Consider the following 22,403-nt stretch of genomic DNA (forward strand, 5'->3'; position numbering starts at 1 on the left):
GCTGACTGGTATGTCACAAATAAAGACAAACACACGGGCAAAATACCAATGTTGCGGTCTCCCAACAAATAGGCCTTTCTGGTGGCTTTACGTCGTCCTTTGACAGCGAAGAAAACTCCAATTCCTAAACAAAGCAACAGTATAAGACATAGAATAAGGTAGTCTGCCCAGTGAACTGTCAGTTTGGTCGCCATGATCAAGATGTAGTATACAGTCGTTAATGACTCGATGTCGGTAGGCAGACCAACTCGGCAAACAGTTCTAGTCCAACAAGTTGATGAATCTTGAAGCGCTGTGGTTTAACTCAGCAGCTAAACCAGCATTTACAACAGTCCAACAGTCCGAACAGCTGGTCGTATGTGCCATCACATTCACGGATCGTGGAGTGCCTTGGTTCCACTATGTTAGCATCTCTGGCGAGGTCAAGGATTTGTGCTTAACAATGTGTGTGCCCGTATCTGAGGCAGAAACTGTATTTCTTCAGGCACGGCGGAGGGGGCTGGGTGGCTGTAATGAAAAGTATTATTGGTAGTAAATCTTAAGGCAGAGATTAATTCAATCTAATTAAAATTAGCTCCACTATTAAATGTGGATCTAACAGCAGCCCGTTGGAGTTCATGTCCAGTTGACCATTCATTCGACCAATCAAAACCTTAGTTGTAAAATCATGCCAGTGATTGGAAAAGAATTTGAAAACATTCGGGATTATGCCGAGGGTATACGAAATGATTCGGGTGAATTACGAAGTATGCCGGAAACTAATTGCAATATAACATTTTATATAAAATTCGTCTCAAGACGGAAAAAAAAACCGTGATGGTATAGCCATAAAATCTGTTTATACTAGTATAAAATCGACAGTTTATTTGTGCACTTTTCTCCATGTTTTTTCAATGTTGAAATAGACCAACAAGTTCGTCTATTGCATAAATAGTCTCGCCCGATATTTTTATATTTTTATGATCCCGAATAACGTTATAAAAGGCGAGGTGTAATTGGTCAATATTTAAATTGTTATTTATAGATGAAATGTCACCTGGACATGGGAGTCCACACAATGCTGTTAGATCTACTGGTAGACCCAGTAGAGCTAATTTTAATCAGACTGCATGTAACACAAACTACAGACAATACATCATGTCGTAAACTATTGTTTTAAAATGAATGTTTTCTCAAACAACCGACGAACAATAGACTGATGTTTATTTGGCTGAAAAGACAGAGGTATTTTGGTACCAGAAAACAATTTGGTCTGCAAATTAGCACGTCATGGTTAGTGTAATCGCGGGAATATGACCCAAAAGTCACGCGTTTTATTACCTTTGGGTAATGGACAGCCTATCATGTCGGGAGGGCGTTATTTATTCCATTGTTAATCTCTTTATTGTAAAAAGTACGAAAAATAACGTACCCAAGCTTACAAATGCAAATGCCATTACACCGTCATCACCTATTTATTTTATCAGTTGAGACATTGTTGACATTCGGGAAGGAGGACAATCAATATTTACCAACAATCGTCATTCTGAATATTTGTAATTCGGTATAAGGACCATCCCACTATTAAGACCAGTTTAATAAGTGTGTTTGGTTGCTTCTTTTGTTCAATGACACCACTGGAGCACATTGATTTATTAATCATCGGCTGTTGGATGTCAAACAGTTGGTAATTTTGACATTTAGTCTTAGAGAGGAAACCTGCTACATGTTTCCATTTGTAGCAAGGGGTCTTTTATATACACCATTCCACAAACAGGATAGCACATGCCACGTCCTTTGATATACCAGTCGTGGAGCACTGGCTAGAACGAGAAAGAGCCCAATGGACCCACCAAGTAGATCGATCCCAGACCGACCGCATATCAAGTGAGTACTTTACCATAAGCGTACGAAACAGGGGGATGGGGCAGGTGTTAGAGCCAAACCTCAAATTCGGGCAAACATTATATATATATTTGGGCAAAATGTGCTAAACCGAAACCTTTTTACCGTGTATTTCCATCATTCTAAACTCAAAATTAGTTATAATCCATGTAAAAATGCATAGCACTCGATTCGTTTGCAACCCTATATAACTGTTTGGTAGTAATGCTAATATGAATAAATGTTATCCAGATTCGGACATTTTCGTTTAATTCGGGCATAAATACGCCCCGCCCCTAGTTTAATAAGGCCCTCCGATGGTCACAATTTTGCGGAGTTTCACTGTATTTTGCATGACCTTTTATATATTTATAGTGGCTGACTCCAAAATACATTTTACACAGAAAAGGCACGCAAGAAGCATATACGGGGACAGGGTTAGAGTGTGGGGTTTTTTCTCTCTCTCTCTCATATACTATCAAATTCAAGCATACATAACCTGTAATGTCCATGTCTAATTGTATTATCGCCATGTAGATTCCGATATTCCGATTTCGGCAACGTCCCACCCTATGTTAAATATCATGTTGTTTAAAGAGACATTCCTGAGTTTGCTGCAATTTTTAAGATGTCGACTAACAGAGACTTTTTGACGACTGTAATTACATATCAAATATATTTTTTGGCATAAAATATTAGTGGCTGTATATTAAACGTGTTTCTGATCGTTCTAATATTTGTACTAGGTTAAATTTCATTTTATTTGCAAAAATACATTTTTTCGTACGTACGAAATTATTTGAAGACAAAATCTAGTTTGGGCTTCTTACAAATATTAAGACGACCAGAAACACATTGAATATACAGACATTGATATTCTAAAGAAACAAAAAATAAGTTTAATCGTAGAAATATTTTATTAGACGGAAACATCTTACAATGCAGCAAACTCAGGAATGTCCCTTTAACAAATATTCGTTCCCTTACAAAATATTTTGTTGTGATTAATGAAAAATATATTTATTGGACTTAAAATAACAATTTATGAGAGGAAGCCATTTATTGGTACTTTTATCTGGGTTTTAATCCTGGTTTTGTTCTCGTTACACATACAATAGCAGAAACACACAAAAGGGTGTGAAATGCATTCACTACATGCTCAATCATGCTGCATGCAATGCACGTAAAATGCCAGTATGTGGACACATAAAAGTCACGTAACGTTGTCATATTCCTCGTCACATTAAGAATGCCACGACAAAGGGAGCGAGCGTTGGGCATGGTTCAAGGGGGGACTTCGCAAAGCCAAGTTCTTAGGACCTTCAGAGTCCATCCATCAACTATTGGACGACTTGTTGAACGTCATCAACAGACCGGGAGTGTCCGTGATCGACTTCGACCTGGTCAACGTCCCGTTACGTCCCCACGCCAAGATCGGCAGATTCGACGACATCACCTCCGTGACCGGTTCAGAACTGCGACGATGACAGCAAGTAACACGATAGGACGTCATGGAAGGCATATCCATCCGATGACGGTCATCCGTCGACTCCGAACGGCTGGACTCAGATGCAGACGCCCGTACAACGGTAACATCATGACACCGCGACATCGTGCTGCGAGACTACAGTTTGCTCTCCAGAATGGTAATCATCCACCAGTCTTTTACCTGAATATTGTTTTCTCAGATGAGTCCCGTTTCTCTGTCTCCTTTGCCGATGGAAGAGCACATGTGTACAGGAGACTCCATGAACGGTACGCTGACAGATGTGTGAGGGAACGTGATCGGTTTGGCGGCGGTTGTTTGATGGTATGGGGGGGGGGGGGGGGGCAATCAACTGTGATTTCAGGAGTGATCTCATCATTGTCCGCGATGCCCTTACAGCCCAGCGTTATGTTGACGTTATTCTAAGACCAGTTCTCCAGCCACTTTTGGGCCGTCACCGAAGACCAGGAGGTCCCCTTCTGTTTCCACAAGACAATGCCCGTCCACATACTGCAAGAATTACCCAGGCATTCCTGCAACAAGCCGGTATCACCGTTATGAACTGGCCCGCCGTTTCACCGGATTTGAACACATGTGGGATGAGTTAGGACGTCGTGTACGTCACCGCCAGCCACCAACGCGTACGTTGACGCATCGTTGACTACACTGATGTCTCTATAACTGTAGGTCTACCCCACTCTGACCGTATACATAATTTTCCATCTTTTTTAATTTTAGTAATAAAACTATATACTAAATTAAATATACCCCGACTTTGCCTTGTAGACATACCTCTCTCTCTCTCTCTCTCTCTCTCTCTCTCTCTCTCTCTCTCTCTCTCTCTCTCTCTCTCTCTCTCTCTCTCTCTCTCTCTCTCTCTCTCTCTCTCTCTCTCTCTCTCTCTCTCTCTCTCTCTCTCTCTCTCTCTCTCTCTCTCTCTCTGGTATAGCTTTGACAGAGTGCTTTTCCATTTTGGAAGAATATACAAAGGAAAACCAGCCATGGCTGCGTCCTTGTCAGTTTGTCGGACACTTTATCGAACCATTTCAACGGTTTGTATTTTATGATATGAAATGTAGTCAGTATTCAAAATATCTGTCCATTGCAGGATCGGGATTCAAACCCCACACAGACATTGCACTGACACTTGCTGGTCTCCATTGTCAGATAACCGATTTGCATCACAAATTGTGACGGCCACCACCTCTGTTAATAGTACAGTGGTGTCCGGTGTATCGGCGCACCTAAGCTTTCAAGGACCATTTTCTATGTGAACATTCTGAAATATTTAATAAAATGCGTCTCTCACTAATGAAGAAGTGCATAATCTGAAATACACTACAAACTGTTTTATGTCTGTAGTAAATAAACATTTTAAAATGGTGCATAAATATAGGTACTCCCTTGCATCCAAAACGATTTGCATGTCCGGTGATTCGGCGCAGTAGATGTAGATCGTTGACCCCGCTATTTATAACCCGCCCATGACCTTACTTTTAGCCCATAAATGCTACACTATTGTCCCAGAATTATTTTAGTACTTTTTTGTTTTGTCTTGTTAAAAATAATACTATGAAAATGAACGATCACATATGACCCATCTCATGATCAGTTTCGGAATCGTTTTCTTGAGTGGCACAGTACTGCAGATGCATACATGTTCATTGTCATGCATGGCTAACATGCCTACATGGATTTTATTTTTCACCATAGATTGTGCACACACGTGGATCTTATTTCGCTTTTATTTTTTATAATAATGTGACAGTTGTGAACTGGAATGACTGTCAATTAAGGTGTAAAATTTTCTTTTTCGGTTTAAATAAAAAAAATAACCGAACAAACATAATTACATTTATACTGTTTACTATAATTTTTAAAATGCGGGAAAGGTGTTTTTAGACTGGTTTTAACATTCTTAATATCAATAACAATGACCTACTTCGCGTTTATAAACACGAAAACAGGTGAATGATTTATTTTGAAATTATTATATAATTATTGACAATTCTAAAAAAAATATTTAATTGCACCCGTAACAATAAATATGTTGATACTTGATTAACCATTGAAAAAGGAGTTGCACAACCGTGTCCGGTGTATCGGCACGTCCGGTGATTCGGCGCACTTGGTATTTTGCTTGAGTATGCTTAGGAAGTTGTCATGTTGTCGGAGTTTTTAACGAACTAAAGTTCAATTCCTTTTTCAATGGTTAATCAAGTATCAACATATTTATTTTTACGGGTGCAATTAAATATTTTTTTTAGAATTATCAATAATTATATAATAATTTCAAAATAAATCATTCACCTGTTTTCGTGTTTATAAACGCGAAGTAGGTCATTGTTATTGATATTAAGAATGTTAAAACCAGTCTAAAAACACCTTTCCCGCATTTTAAAAATTATAGTAAACAGTATAAATGTAATTATTTTTGTTCGGTTATTTTTTTTATTTAAACCGAAAAAGAAAATACAGGCAAATACAAACAAAACGAAAATGTTACACCTTAATTGACAGTCATTCCAGTTCACAATTGTCACATTGTTATAAAAAATAAAAGCGAAATAAGATCCACGTGTGTGCACAATCTACCCGAGAAAAATAAAATCCATGTAGGCATCTTAGCCATGCATGATAATGAACATGTATGCATCTGCAGTACTGTGCCACTCAAGAAAACGATTCCGAAACTGATCATGAGATGGGTCATATGTGATCGTTCATTTTCATAGTAATATTTTTAACAAGACAAAACAAAAAAGTACTAAAATAATTCTGGGACAATAGTGTAGCGTTTATGGGCTAAAAGTTAGGTCATGGGCGGTTTATAAATAGCGGGATCAACGATCTACATCTACTGCGCCGAATCACCGGACATGCAAATAGTTTTGGATACAAGGGGGTGCCTATATTTATGCACCATTTTAAAATGTTTATTTACTACAGACATAAAACAGTTTGTAGTGTATTTCAGATTATGCACTTCTTCATTGGTGAGAGATGCATTTTATTAAATATTTAACAATGTTCACATCTAGACAATAGTCCTTGAAAGCTTAGGTGCGCCGATACACCGGACAGCACTGTATTATTATTAGAGTATTAGCTCTAACCGAGTCGTTTCGCCCAGTGTTTCGATTCGCACTAATTTTTTGTTTGTTAATAAAGTACATTTATTCATTGATTTGTCCTATATCCATTGATGTTTTAGATGTCACACATTGCGTGTTTATATTTACAGATAAAAATAATATTATAATTTTGTTTATTTCCAATATGGCAATATACAGACAATGTATTCACATTAATAATTAATTTATGAACAGTCGCCCTGCATACTTGGATACTACTGATGTGCTGTGGTTTCATATTAAATATACTACATACCCATCTGAGGTTAAAACGCTGAGTACGGTATGTTGATTTCGCCTAGCTTCAGCAGACAGAAAGTAAACAGCTGATAAAGCATTAATATCCAAAGACCGAAAATTGCCTAATATTTGATAATGAATAAACAGAAGAAGAAAAAAAATTCAAAACTATAATAAATATATTTATTTTGTGCTATTAACTGCTCTATCAATAGTTAGGTGCACCTCAGACTTTGACCCAGCCAGATTTTATTTAGTTTCGTACTATGAACAAAGTGATGTCTAAAGGCACATACATGTACATTTTGTACACAAGTGCTTAGAATAATATTATTTCAAACAAGTAACAATCAGTGTTCAAAATAAACACTTGTCCGTTTGTCCTGACAATGATAATCTTCTGGGACAAGCAAAATGTAGCTCAATGGTTGTCCAGTGGACAAGTAAACATTTATAATACTGTTTCATTTTGAGCAATCAAAAACATTGTCTTTGCACTTGAATGAAGCAAACAACTTATTTGGACAAGTGAAAATATTGGCGGACAAGTAGATTTCTAGATGTGCTTGTTGAAGTACCTTTAATATATACACTATACGCTATAACGTGCATGTAAATTCCAATGTAATATGGAATTTCAGGTTCTCCGGTCACCAAGATTACATCAGAGCTGCTTGAATGATGTGTGGAATATTAGTGGGAAAACCAGCCTTCACAGAACGTTCACGACACAAGAGGCAGCACTGTTTTCTAATGATGGACTGTTCAAACACGCACCTCTGGACGTTCTCTCTGATGATGAGCGAATGATGAAGGAAACTGGTATGCGATGGAATATTCATAATGTACCTCTTGCACATGTATGAATAAATTAATGTCAGGGGAATCAAGTAGGTTATTGCATTGACGTTATACTTTAGTTTCTTCAGTTAGTGCTTTTCACTGCATTATAATGCTCTTGTGTGGCAACGAAATGTACGCAACAGCCATTCTGTGTCTTTGTATGATTTTAACAGGCCTCTGCAATATAATTTTAAATTTGTTTTTTTAAATGTGTTGCACTTAATTCAATAATGATAAATATGTTATGCCATGTAAAACTGTATTTAACTGATAATTGGATAAAAATTACAATTTGTAGGATTTTTGAAGGCCTGTTTTAAGTATAAGTTTACAGATCTGACACTTTTGTTCTTCTATCTGCATCTGGCCTGACATGTTTTTTTCATTATAAACAAACTAATCATAGAAGATTTCCATGCTTTGTGGTTTATTTTATTTTCATTCTTTTGCAGTAAGTATATAATATTATGTTTGTGTACATGTACGTGTGTGTTGTTTGTATCTCTATTCTGTTTGTTTATGTAGTGGCGAGATTAGCTTCTGAAAAGATAGAGCCCCTTGTGGGGAAGATGGAGAAGGATGGCCAGTTTGACCCAGCGGTGGTTCAACTTCTGTTTGAAAATGGGGTGAGGCACCATTTGATTGCCAGTTTAATGGTTCATAGGTTTTTCACAAATTATATACTTTTTATCCTGCAGCCACTATTTTTATTGACCGTTTATTATGACCAGTTTATGTAAAGTTATAACCATATACTAGCAGATTATGACTTTCGATATCATGTACATGTGATACATTGCAAAATTGTTTATTTAACTTAGATCACCATAAAATGTAGCTGAAATGATAGTTTTCTCCCTTAATCTTTAATGGATTACATGATAAAAAACAACAACAAGTTAATAATATAGAATATCGGCTTCATCATGTTCAGGCTGAATGAGAAATTCCACTTGGCAAACCTCAAAAAATTTCCCATTCTTACTTTAACAGGATTCATGCCAATATCCTATATCATTAACTAGGCATTCTTTTAATTGAATAATATATAGTTTTGTTTGTGTTTAACAACATGATTTATTGATGTGGTAATTCTGACATATACTTTGATGTAGTCTTAGAGAGAAAACCTGCTACATTTTTTCATTAATAGCAAGGTGTTTTTTTGCAGTAAATCATTTATGTATTTAAGTTGTTCTGAGCCTAACAGAACATTTCAATTACTGATGACTTGTTTGCCATAATTACAAGGAATAATGTTTTTGATATTTACATTAGTGATAATAGTCGGGGGGGGGGGGGGGGGGGGGGGGATTAAAAATGTTGATGTCATACAGATTGCAATTCAACAACATGTTTTAATGATTAGAAATCCAGCTAACCGAATACCTGTATATAATTTGTACGGGGTATATACTATTTTCTTTCCCTTATATTCTTCAGTTGTTTGGAGTTGAGATTGATGCGGAATATGGCGGCGCCCATTCCTCGTTCATGGTGTGTAACCTGGTGATTGAAGAGCTCGCCAAGGTGGACCCGTCAATTGCTGTTTGTGTGGACATCCAAAACACACTCAACAATGCTCTCATTATGCGACATGGAACCCAGCAACAAAAGGATAAATATCTCCCCAGACTGGCAACAGACACAGTATGTTATTTTACAGGAAGCAGTGTTCGAAATAAACACTTGTTCGTTTGTCCCGACAAGTGAAAGTCTATTTGGACAAGCAAAATGTGCCTCGGTGGTTGTCCAGTGGACAAGTAAAAATCGTCAGTTTAGTTTCATTTAGAGTAATCACAAACGTCATCCTGGTACTTGAATAAAACAAACCATTTATTTGGAGAAGTGAAAATATTGACGAACAGGTATTTTTTTAGATGTATTTGTCGAGTGGACTAGTAAAACAAATCTGCTTATTTCTATCACTGGGAAGTATAAGAGTTCAAACACTATGAAATAACATATCCTAAAATTTAAAAATACATTCTTGTACCATTGTTCTCGCAACCCTTCAAAAGTCAGTTTGATACAGTGAAACCCCTCTAAACGGACACCCTGGGTACCAATAAAAATGTCCTGTATTAAGAGGTGTCTGGTTTAGAGAGGTTAAGTTCTGTCCTGGTTTTTAAAAAGGGACTCTGTGAAACGTCCGGTTTTGAGGGAATTCCGGTTTACAGAGGGTCCGGTCTTGAGAAGTTTCACTGTACAATGGTTGAATGGGAGTGTGTAGCCCAATGATTGGAGTGACCTAGGCACATACAATATAGCGCACAGTGAAAACCGTATGTGGCAAAGCAGATTTGCTTTTGAAACTAATCAGTTTAGCATTAAATCAGACCTCATGTTAGGCACCAACCAACCTGGGTATGGATGAACATGTGTTATGCAAAAATATCCTCCAAAAAACCCCAATCAACACCTTTTTAAAAACCTGGTTGTGGAGTTGGAGAAGACTGTTTACTGGGTTTTGTTTATTTTGTGTTTTCAAATGTTTTTGACAGTATTGTATTATAGCTTATACATACATGTACTTTACTGAACTAATGCAAAGGAAACAACTGTGTCACCTTTATGGCTCAAGAAAATGGTAATGCGTATATTCATTATGAGAAGAGGACTTTGTGGTGTTCTAAGCCACGTAGTTGTAAAATTAATCTATTACTTCAACAAAATTGAAACACATTTTACTTTTTTACAGACATTGTCAGAAAGAGTGGTCAGATGATAATCACCTGTAATATATCTTTTTTATCACACCTTTCAGATCAGCTGTTTTTGCTTGTCGGAGCCCGAGTCTGGATCCGATGCATTTGCTCTGAAGACGGCTGCAGTAAAAGAAGGAGACCATTACATTATAAATGGAAACAAGATCTGGATATCTAACTCAGACTTGGCAAATATATTTTTGGTGTTTGTCAATGCTAAACCCACTGAAGTGAGTTACTGTTGTATTCAGTGTTAAAGTTTATTTTGTTTAACGACACCACTAGAACACATTGATTAATTAATCCTTGGCTATTGGATGTCAAACATTTGGTGATTCTGACACATAGTCAAATTTTTCCTAATGCAGCAAGAGATCTTTTATATATTATATGCACTTTTCCACAGACAGGAAAGCACATACCATGGCCACTGACCAGTTGTGGTACCCTGGTTGGAACAAGAAAAAGTCCAGTCAGTTGAACGGATCCTCCGAGGTGGTTCGATCCTGCAACATAAGCAACAGAGGCTGTATTCAATGTTGTTACAAGTTACTTGTGTCATCAATTTTATTAGTCCTCCACATGTCCAACCAGAGGGGCTGTAGGTTTTGTCTCTGTTTGTTCCACATACACTTTTCCCACCTTTTTTTCCCCGCAGTGCCTCAAAATATTGAGCTGACATTTTTTTGTGTAGCTTGTAGAATTACAGATCATGTTTGACTTTCTTGGGGAGTTTCCCAATTTTGAAGAGTTATGTCCCTTGAACATGTATGCACATTTGTTTGTCTGGTAAGGGACATGTATTGCTTTTTCAATAATCTCAGAATGCTTGGGGTTTTTTTTCTGTCAGTACAGACATTAGCTTATTTCTTGTTGCAACTAGTGCTTTACATAACTTAACAATCAGTTACCTATAGTCCTTCCCATAGAGAACACCTTTTTTCATACTATGGAAATTACTACAAGTTATTTATTTCTCAGTCGATGGTTTTCTAAGTTGCACACAAAAATAGTTTGTTTTTTTTGTTTCAAACACAATTTTACTTTTCTTCTTACATGAAACCAAACTCATATTATTTACGAAAAAAAAAAATTGTAGGAGGATGGGACAGACTATAGGTAAATATCATGTGAACTGACTTCTGGTTACTTAAGATTTTAAAATATTTTTAATTTTAATGTTTTGATGTTTTATATTTTCAGGGCTACAGAGGGATCACTTGTTTTATTCTTGAACGAGGCATGGAGGGATTCAGTATTGGCAAGAAAGAAGATAAACTCGGGCTACGATCATCGGGTACCTGTGCCCTACATTTTGATAATGTGAAGGTATTGTTTCTTTAAAATTTTAATTTTTAAAATACAAATAAATGTTAAGTAAAAACAAAAAATTATGTGTAGGAATGAAATCTATTATAAATATCTGTGATAATTATTTAGGGGATAACTGTGTAGTATATAACCGCTTTATAATATTTGTTGGTGCAGTTGTGAACAAGCTTCATGCTGTCAAGCCAGTCTTGGGAGAGTGGCAGTCCTCCTATAGGCAGTGCAGGAAAGGTGAAATATTCTTGTGTTGTGCTGGCATCGGTCATACCTACTTGACCTATTCATTTATGTTGAAGAAAGATGTTGCTCATCACTTAAGTTTTGCATTTACCATAGTTTGACACACAATAGCTGATGTATTTTTTGTGCTGGGGTGTCATTAAACATCTATTCTAATTTATTCTATTATAATATTTGTTTTTTATTTGTTTTTGGTAGAGACAATGTCAACCATTGTTACCAATTCCACTTACTTTGAAGATTTATCATGACAACTGGTGCTCAATAACGTGTGCATTGCGATGATTCATGATGTGGAATTATTGTCATTTCTTTTGACAATCCTGTCAGCATCACACACGATTTAAAACAAACACTAATAAATAGAATTTAGGTAAACTTTTAAAGGTGATATTTATAAACTATGTAGGCCTATGTCCAACTAAACAGTGAGAGGTAAATTATGACCATGAATCACCAAATTTTTGACATGTTAATGCTCATTTTAATTCCACAAATGGATTTGATTAGCAAAAATTTGATATTATGTGTAGATTGAATTGGAATTTTATTTCACCAACAACTATAGCAGTAGTTATTAAAATTTTGTTCAATACATGTGTATATTTTTAGGTTCCAGAGTCCAGTGTGCTTGGACAGGTGGGAGAGGGGTATAAGCTGGCAATAGGAATTCTAAATGAAGGCAGAATTGGGATTGGTGCTCAGGTAAGTAATTTCATTCTGATTTGTGTTCTCTCACCACACAGAGCCCTGACAGAATCGCCAATCAGGTCATGGATGTTTAAAATTAACTCCAAAAATCTTAATTATTTTGCTTGCTATGACAAAGAGTTTTTGATGCTAAGTCGTTTAAAAAATAAAAAATCATTTCTTTAATTATCTCTTCACTATTAAACCTTTTATATAGATTTTTTTTAATGAATTAGCATTATTGTTTTTTCATCAATTTGTAGTTAGTGTAGTAATATCTTGGGAGACAATAATTAATTATTTGTCATTATCTTTTAATAATTTAGATCAGTAGGTTGAGTGCTCGCCTGAGGTGCTTGCATCACAGGAAGGAACCACCCCAGTGGATCCATTTAAGTAATTGAGTTTTTTCTCATTCCAACCAGTGCACCACAACTGAACAAAGGCTGTTGTATACATGTGCTATCTTGTCTGTGGGAAAGTGCATATAAAAGATCCTTTGCTGCATTAGAAAAAAATGTACCGTATATCTTCGCCTGTAAGTCGATCCCGGCTATAAGTCGAGTCCCTAATTTCAAGCCCTGAAAACATTTTTTTTTTTATTGACCCGTTTATAAGTCAACCCATGAAAAGCAACTTATAAATATTGATTTTTTTGATTTTTTTTTCAGCACATGAGAACAATAATGTACAATATTTGAACAAAAGAAAATTATTTTACAAACTTCGGTTTTCACGTTTTGTACATCGCAATATAATCAGACTATTCCAATCAAACTACAATTATTACATAGCATCAAAACTAAATATTCCCTTAGTAGAGAGTGAAAGCTGTTTGACTGTTACTGTATGGCACTGTACAGATGGTTTTGTGCACAGACAACAACTTTATTTATAAACACTGACAACAGATCACTACAATAAAACTGAAAGTATCACGTTTTGCCGCCATATTAATACATGTAAGGAGGATAACTCTGGAAAGTACACTGGTTTTTGTACCAAATGATATGTGTCCCTATTGCTCTAGTGAACTGCAGTAAACGGTCTATTTTAAGGGAAAGCTCAGTAATATTCATGAAGTTAATCACTGACAAAACATTGTTAGAACAACCATTAATGCCAGTGACCAGATTTTAAAATAAACTCAGGTAACAGGTAGTTAGTATTGTTTACATTTTTACTATTAGTGATGACTGTTAATTTAACTAAGTGGACTGTTGTCTTGGCATGTGAGTGAGATCGCATGCCTTTTCACATAACCAAAACCGTTCTAATGCCAAAAAAAACAGGTTATAAAAAATAAATGTGTCAAATTAACATATTTGAGTATAAATACATGGCATACTTCAACAATAAAACTTGTAAAATAATCCCCAAAACAGTAATATTTTTTGGTGAAATTTTTTACCCTCTTATAAGTCAACCCCCCAAGTTATAAAATAATTTTTGGGTGAAAAAAATTTGACTTATAGGCGAAGATATACGGTAGCAGGTTACCTCTGATGACTATGAGTCAGAATTACCAGATGTTTGACTTCCAACAGGCGATGATTAATTAATCAATGTGCTCTAGTGGTGTCGTTAAACAAAACAAACTTTCTCAGGCTAAATACCTTGTGTCCAAGTGGCAGCAGCAAATTTCCAAGACTAAAATGCGAGTCTGGGTTACATACGGACATATAGCAAGTGGTCGCAGGTTTTTCGATGTCTTGTGGTGTTAATATTGTTTTGTTCATTTAAAACAGCCAGGGCGGGATGTAGCCCAATGGTAAACACTGTAGGTCTAGGATCGATACCCATTGGTGGGCCCAATGTGCTATTTCTTGTTCTGTCTGGGATGGTACATTTAAAAGTTCCCTTGCTACTAATGGAAAAATGTGGTGGGTTTCCTCTCTATATTTTAAAAATTACCAAATGCTTGACATCCAATAGCCGATAATGAATAAATCAATGTCCTGTAGTGGTGTTGTTAAACAAAACAAACTTGAACTCTTTTTTTTTGTTCTTGTTTTCTTTTTTTAATAGCCCTGCTAATGACAACTGTGTTTTATGGTGTTATGTTATTTTTATATAGCCCCGCTAACAACAATTATATTTTTCTTTCAGATGATTGGTTTGGCTGATGGATGTTTACACCACGCATTTGAATATATTAAAGAAAGAAAACAATTCAATAAGAGAATATGGGATTTCCAGGTATGTATATGTCAAGGAGTTAAAACAATTCAATAAGAGAATATGGGATTTCCAGGTACAGTGGAACCTCGTTAGTCCGGACAGTATGGTTATTAAAAAAAATGTCCGGATTAACGAATTTCCGGATTACTGAAATGTACGTGATGAGTAACCTCCCTTGATTCAAAAACAAAATAAAAACGACACATTTGAATTTTACAACCAAACAATTCTTCAACCAGTTTTGTTCTGTTGATCCGCCTCGTGGTGTGAATAAGCGCTATTTGCATGTCTGTGAGGCCAGTCTACTATTCAGTAGTGTACTGCCAGGTGCTTGTCTTAAAGTTAGAAAATGCGATTAAATAAAATGAAATACTGTTTAAGACATTGTTAATACTAAATGTTTGATTACTAGCGACAACAAGTTTTCAATTTTATTAGTCGTGTTTTGTCGTACCGGTTAATGTTGTAAATCTAGGCCATGTGGTCGAGTTCATTTCCACGAAGTGGGTACGTTGTTGAGGAATGCATATTGTTTCTCACTTATATACAGTCATTATTAGTTTAAAGTTTTTACGTTTACAGATTATATTTTAAACATATTAAATGGCGAAATTATAAACATTTCTGCTATATCTACTGATATAATATAAACGCCAACATGATACATCCCTCCGCCCCTAGCACAGAAATACAACTTTCTCAAAACCGGCATGAAACTGAATGAGCATTGTTCCACTTATGAAAGAGTCGCAAGCCAGTGTTTTGATAGCAATAACATATAAAGACGTTTTCTTTGTCTTTATTTTGGTTGACTGGCAATACTCTTGAGTTGGGACACCAAAACAATTATGACCAGTATTCAGTAATAAATCATACAGGCAAGTTGGGAGGGTAGTTACAAAACAAGGTCATGGGGTACCGTAGGGTATGATCAAGAGTTACCCACTTTTAAAAATAAAATACTCCTCCCCCCCCCCCCTCTTAAAATAAAACAGCCAGTCTGGTCATAGATCAAAGAAATTATATTTGAAAAAAACAACAGACACTTGTGAACACTTGTTCCCTATCCGACTAACACTAAATAAACACAGGTGAATGGTTAAATAAACTGCGGTATGAAACCCCGTGCAGCCATTTTATCTCTGTCGATTCCTTGAGCGTTAATTGGCGGATTACTTGTATGTTCAATCAGCGGCGACCGGTCAAACGAAGCAATTTGCCTTTACTTTTTACATTTGGTTCAGAATTATGACCGTCCTGTTCCAGAAGCTGAATATCCGGATTAATGAATAACTTTACTGAGTGGTTGTTTCGTTTTGCTAAAAAAAACGTCCGTAAGGTGAGGATTCCAGACTAGTTACTGGAGTCCGGACTAACGAGGTTCCACTGTATGTATATGTCAAGGAGTTAAAACAATTCAATAAGAGAATATGGGATTTCCAGGGATGTATATGTCAAGGCTAGTGATATTTAATGTGGCCTAGTAAATATCTACTATTGACATGCCCGATGGCTAGTAAAAATCAAATGTTGCAGTTAAGTTAATATCATTTTGTAAATATGCATATCCTGCCCCCACCCAAACCCCCCAATGTTAGTGTTTTTTAAACTATATCTCCCTCTTTAGGTGAAATAACTGATTATAACTATTATTTAGTACAATTGTATTAACTTAAAAGTAAAATAGGGCTAGTGAATATTTAATCTTGGCTAGTAAATGTTTTAAATTACTGATCCCATGGCTAGTTGATTTTATAAAAATTCGAGAAGCCCTGCCCTGGAAAAAGCTGTCCAATAAAAGTCCTCTGAGAATTGAAAATTTGTGTAAATCATTTCTGGGTTAAAGAAAAACAAATTCAGGTAACCTGCTATGACCATGTCCTAAATTTCCAAATTAGTATGTGTCAGAGATAAAACAGTTTAACTTCCAGGTTTTTATTCAATATTGAAGAAGAAATGTTTTGCAAATAGAGAAGCTAACTTATACTGAGAACCTGATTGAAGTTTAGACCTTCTGACTATCATACTGATAATAATTGTTTAAATACTCGCAGAGCATAATGCACATTTTCATTCATACTAATATATAAAACATCAAAGAAGTAGAAAATTAGTGATTACTAAGCTTTAGACATATTGATGCGTGGTCAGTTTGGGATTGGTCCCCGTTGACGTGCCTTTGGGCTATTTCAATGTGCATTAGTGGTGTCGTTAAACAATACAAACTTTAACTTTATAAATATTCAACATTTTGTATTATCTTCTAAAAATTTGTTACTGTTACTTTAATTATCTTACACATATTGTTAAATATAACACAGAGTTTTTAATATGACATAATGAGTTGTGAACAGTTAAGAATTTACGTTTGATTATATTAGTTTTAACGGGGGTCGAAATTGGCAGACATTCAATCCAGGAAGTTACAAATTCTGTATGACCAAATCAAAGCCTAGTGGACCAAACATGATCATAAAGTATACATGTAAAATAATTGTCGGTCCGATGGGACGGCAGGCAGGAAAATCTCCCGGCGGTGGTGATGTTGACCTGAAAAAAACTGTTCGGAACAGCAGTATTTCAACCACTGCTTAATTAGTACTATTAATTGTATCAGTTAAAAACTAGAAAGTATTAAAATGGACAATACAATTTAAGTGACATACATTGATACAACAATTGCAGGGAATTGTGAAGTGTATTGTTTGTATTTCAGGCAATCCAACACCAGGTGGCATACTTGGCCACACAGATAGAGGCGTCTCGGTTAATGGTCTACAACGCAGCGCGTCGCAAGGAAGCTGGTCTTCCGTGTGTTAAAGAAGCTTCCATGGCTAAATACATGGCTTCAGAGGTATGGCGTTGAAGTCAGTGTTGGTGATGGCAAATACATCTGTCACTGTGCTTACACACAATTCAAACAACGGTCTATACCACAACATTGCACACTGTTTCAATTGTGTTATCCAATGTGCAGGGCTCACACTTTTGTTTGAGGCAGTTTTCAGATTTATAAAGTATTTCAGTGAAAATTGTTAAAATGTGGTTAACTTTAAGGAATATATTATTAACCCTGACCAATGCTATTTTATGTATCGATTTGTACCATTCAGTCTTCAGAGATAAAAATGCTCAGCACATTTCCAGAATGTTTTATTTTCCTGGGCCCTGTTCCACGAAGCGATCTTAGCCCTTAGATTACCTTAAGCACATAGCTACCCTATGCACTTAAGTTGATCTTAGGGGTAAGATCGCTTCGTGGAATGGGACCTTGACCTTTTTATACATCCATTTTTGACAGGTCATATTATGGTATGGTGTCAATATGTACGTACATCCATCTGTCTGTTCTTTTGACTTTCTTTGTCTGGACCAGATCTTTGATACATGTATCAATGCATGCAGGACCATCAAAACACACATGTACATGTACATGTACATCCAATAATTTGGTTCATGTTGATGAAAAAAATAAATATTTAGAAGTATTTTTAGAACTTTAATAATTTAACTTTAATTTGATCACATCTATTTTAAACATAAATGAAAGTCAATCCTTTAGTGGTGTTTTTTAGTGAATGATTATTATGCTAATTGTATCAAACTATTTTTCTCATGACAATCAACTCTCATCGACAAACTATTTACATATACCTGTAGTCTTTAAATGAATTTGTAAAGGCATAAAACTTAATAATCATTGCTTTTTGTTTAAGGTTGCACAGGTGGTGACCTCTAAGTGTGTTGAGTTTCTCGGAGGTGTTGGTTTTACGAAAGACTATCCCGTTGAAAAGTATTATAGAGATTGTAAAATAGGTATGAACATCGATTGTCATTTACTGCTTCTGCATGCAACTGAATATTGTAGAAATATTAACACTTTCATATTGCTATGTTGGTTGCTTTCACATATTAGTCCATGCCTGTTAATTGTATGTTTATCCGTAATATATTTTTCAAAACCTGATTACATATTCACTCCATATTGATGGCCAGATATAGTAAAATGATATCCTAACAGTAGGAGATGTCATACGAGTTTGACATGACGTTTTTACCTTGGACTATACATTTAATTGCATACACAATGTATGTTAATACTGTTAATTTCAATACAGTGTACAGAAACGAATACTTGATGATAGTGAAAATACATACATTTATTAAAACTGTAGTTATGGTTCTCTTAGAAAGTGATGTTACAAAGGGATGGTAAGATTTTGACCATGAAGCCTTTTGCATCTTAGTTCTTATGCTTTATTTTAGATGTTTAAAAAAAAAGTTTGAAAAGCTACTACATGTATATATAAGCACAGATTTTTTATTTTTAAACTGCTTGTTTTCAGGAACAATTTATGAAGGAACCAGCAACATCCAACTGAACACAATAGCTCGGTGCTTGGAACGCGAAAGTCTTCATTGACAGTGACCTTGTCTTAGAGACATTTACAAAGATACTTTCAGTGATATATATTTTGAAGGGACTGTCCTGAATTTGATTTCTGACTAATAAGGCCTTTTATACGACTAAAATTTCTCTTTAAATACAGTTTCTTGTTTAGAACATCAGTGTCTCTATATCCAGAGTATTTCTGTATGTTCTATTGTTTGTAGTAGCTTAAACATTATTTTATATCCTACTATATATATGTTTTGTTTTGTTCATACATACGGAATTATTGGAAGAAGAAATCTAATTCAGACTTTTACAGACATTATGACAACCAGAAACATTAAATAGACAGATACTGATATTCTAAGCAATAACATGCATTCAGTATTTTATAGTAGTCATTAGAAAGGCTGTACTAATCTGAAACATTCAGGACAGTTCCTCGAAAAGGCTCTGATATTGGTGAGACAAGCAAATAATATTAGGCCTACTGATGAATAATGTATGAGAATGCACAACTATATCAGATTGCCAGCACAAAATGTCTGGGGTAGTTTTCTGAATTATATGGTGGTTTGATTATATATATAAAATTAATTTACTGTGTTTTATGTAGAAATGGAAGGAAGGGAATGCTTGACAAGATCTCAGCACATTTGAAACTGTGGCTAGTTGGTGTTAACTGGATGGTTATTTCAACTCCTGGCTAGAGATTGTCAAAGCTATCTTAACACTACGATATTGTAAAACCATTGTAAGCTACATGTATGACATCACGACAATGCATGCCATAGCCTACGGCGGTTTTACAATATTGTAGTGCTAATATAGCTTAAAACATCTGAGCCACGGTCTACACAGTCAGAGGAAATTTGCAGAGTATTACTGAATAAGCAGTCAGGGATTTTCTCTGTGCACTTCCTTATGAACAACACAGTATAGACCATAGACCACAGCTTTCGATATACATGTACAAATCATGAGGTTTGGATGGGGAAAACCTCAGCCGGTCCATAGGATGGGATTAATCCAGCGAGCTCCCAGCCACAGAGTAGAAGTCTGGTTGATTTAACAACACCACTAGAGCACATTGATTCATATATGTACTTTCCTACAGACAGGATAGCACCTACCATGGCCTTTGATATACTAGTTATGTGGCACTGATTGTGATGGGGAAGAAGCAACAAACGGAGAATGGGTCTACTGAGGTGGTTCGATCCTATGACCCAAGCAACTCTGGCGACATTTATTAAAAGTGCATGGTTAAAACGGTGTGTGGAACGTCTGGTTCCGGATCGATCCCCAATGACAAACAGTGCACACCTTTAATTTGTGTAACGTGATGAATGAGGCTATGCGGTTTGGAAGTTTACATATATCACCATAGTAATGCAGGACAACAATTAGATGGGTCATCCATCTAACATAATAAATGCAGTTGCTTTACTTGAAATATGTTTTTGAACTATCCCTAACAAATGTATACATATGTATATGAAGTTGTTCTAATAGCCAATTCTGGTAGACATTGTTATGGTTTCTTCGACTATGGTAACTTAAACCACAAATTCAACATTCACCAGTTTTAAGAATGAATGAATGTATGTTTAATGACAACCCAGTACAAAAATTACATCCGCTACTGGGTGTATCAGTATTACTCATTAAAAAAGGTTGTCTTCAATTTAGTCGTCATAACAAATGGGTATCATTTTTTAATTTCACAGAAGTGGTTTTGTAAGGGATTGTGTTAGAATTTTTATAACAAAATATCAATAAAAACAAAGTTAAAGTTAGCTTGTCTTGTCTAGAACATTAGACTTCCGTAATAAATATCAGTCTGATCAGGGGATGGATCTAGATTTTAGAAAGGGGGTTGAGGGTACAACAAAATTCTGAAAATAACAATTTTAGTTTATTGGCAAATGAGCCAAGCTTTTAAAGGGATCAAGATATGTGATGGCTTTCAGGGGCATGTTTCCCAGAAACGTTTTAAATAAATATTCTCAGACATGCATTTTCAGGGCATTGTAGTGTGGTATAATGTGGTTGATGAATTTAGCACCGGCCTCGGTGGCGCAGTGGTTAAGCCATCGGACTATAGGCTGGTAGGTACAGTGTTCGCAGCCCGGTACTGGCTCCAACCGAGAGCGAGTTCTTAAGGGCTCGATGGGTAGGTGTAAGACCACTACACCCTCTTCTCTCACTAACCATTAACCAACTAACAACTAAGCTTCTGTCCTGGACAGAGCCCAGATAGCTGAGTTGTGTGCCCAGGGCAGCGTGCTTGAATCTTAATTGGATATAAGCACGAAAATAAGTTCAAATGAATGAATGAATTTAGCCCCCCCCCCCCCCATTTGAAGTGCCCTGTTTTTTTGGTAGGGGTGGGGGGGAGGTCTTCTGTGTCCCTTACTGTGGATCCACCAATGATGATGCTTGCAACATTAATGATATCGGTGTTTTTCTTTTATCATACATTGATCTATTTGTTATGGTTTCCTAGCCATGGCACCATTACTTTTTAATGGCACACATAAGTAATGCTAAGACATCTCTAGGATTTCACCACTAGGGGCAGGGGTGGATTTAGGATTTTATAAAAGGGGAAGGGGTAACAAAATTCTAAAAAAAGACTAATTTTATTTTGTTGAAGGTAAATGAGCTAACCTCTGTAAGGGAACGAGGTCTATAGGAGTATTCAGAACATGCTTACCAGAAAGGTTTGAAATGAAGATGCTTAGAGACACATTTTCAGGCCAATTTAGTGTTGTATACCGTGGATGATGAATTTTAAAAAAGCACAAAAAGTTATTAAAAAGGACACTTCAAACGAGGGGGGTGAGTTACTTTACCCCCCTCTTGACCCACCAATGAGGGGACATGCTAGGCATTCTTTTTAAATGGTGCATTTTTAAAAACATTTTTTAAATCCTTATATTGTGTGTAGCAGTATATATGGACTGAACCTGTATTATTTTTATTTATTTAGTGGAGGAATGTAATTTCATTTGCCTAACCAAACATATTTTTGGAATAATTTACGTACTGAGCATTTGTTTTCAAGATGGTTGGTACACATGTTGAACAAATGTTTATACAATACAGTAATAAAATACTCAAAATGAACTTTTTTTTCGCTGTTTGGGACTCTCTCTCTCTCTCTCTCTCTGTGCATGCGTGCGTGTTGACAAGTGTTTTGCAAAATACATCTGTTTCTATCAGCTTCTTCATATATACATGTAGTTCATTAGCGCAGTAACATGAAAAGTCATGTCGGATTACGAAATGGA

The 22,403-nt window shown here is 36.0% G+C and overlaps 1 protein-coding gene across 1 annotated transcript; it reads left to right on the top strand.

Moving 5' to 3' along the window:
• Positions 1–4,345: 4,345 nt before the first annotated feature.
• On the top strand, positions 4,346–20,906 carry LOC121384123 (short/branched chain specific acyl-CoA dehydrogenase, mitochondrial-like). The gene is made up of 11 exons (XM_041514363.1): positions 4,346–4,401; positions 7,365–7,545; positions 8,092–8,192; positions 9,010–9,216; positions 10,334–10,504; positions 11,478–11,603; positions 12,456–12,548; positions 14,643–14,732; positions 17,431–17,568; positions 18,431–18,530; positions 19,061–20,906. Exons 1-11 carry the CDS (start codon positions 4,351–4,353, stop codon positions 19,135–19,137), a joined length of 1,335 nt encoding a protein of 444 aa, XP_041370297.1. The 5' UTR covers positions 4,346–4,350; the 3' UTR covers positions 19,138–20,906.
• The last annotated feature ends 1,497 nt before the right edge of the window (positions 20,907–22,403 follow it).

Source organism: Gigantopelta aegis, chromosome 10, assembly GCF_016097555.1.
Source record: "Gigantopelta aegis isolate Gae_Host chromosome 10, Gae_host_genome, whole genome shotgun sequence".
Taxonomy (NCBI): Eukaryota; Metazoa; Mollusca; class Gastropoda; order Neomphalida; family Peltospiridae; genus Gigantopelta; species Gigantopelta aegis.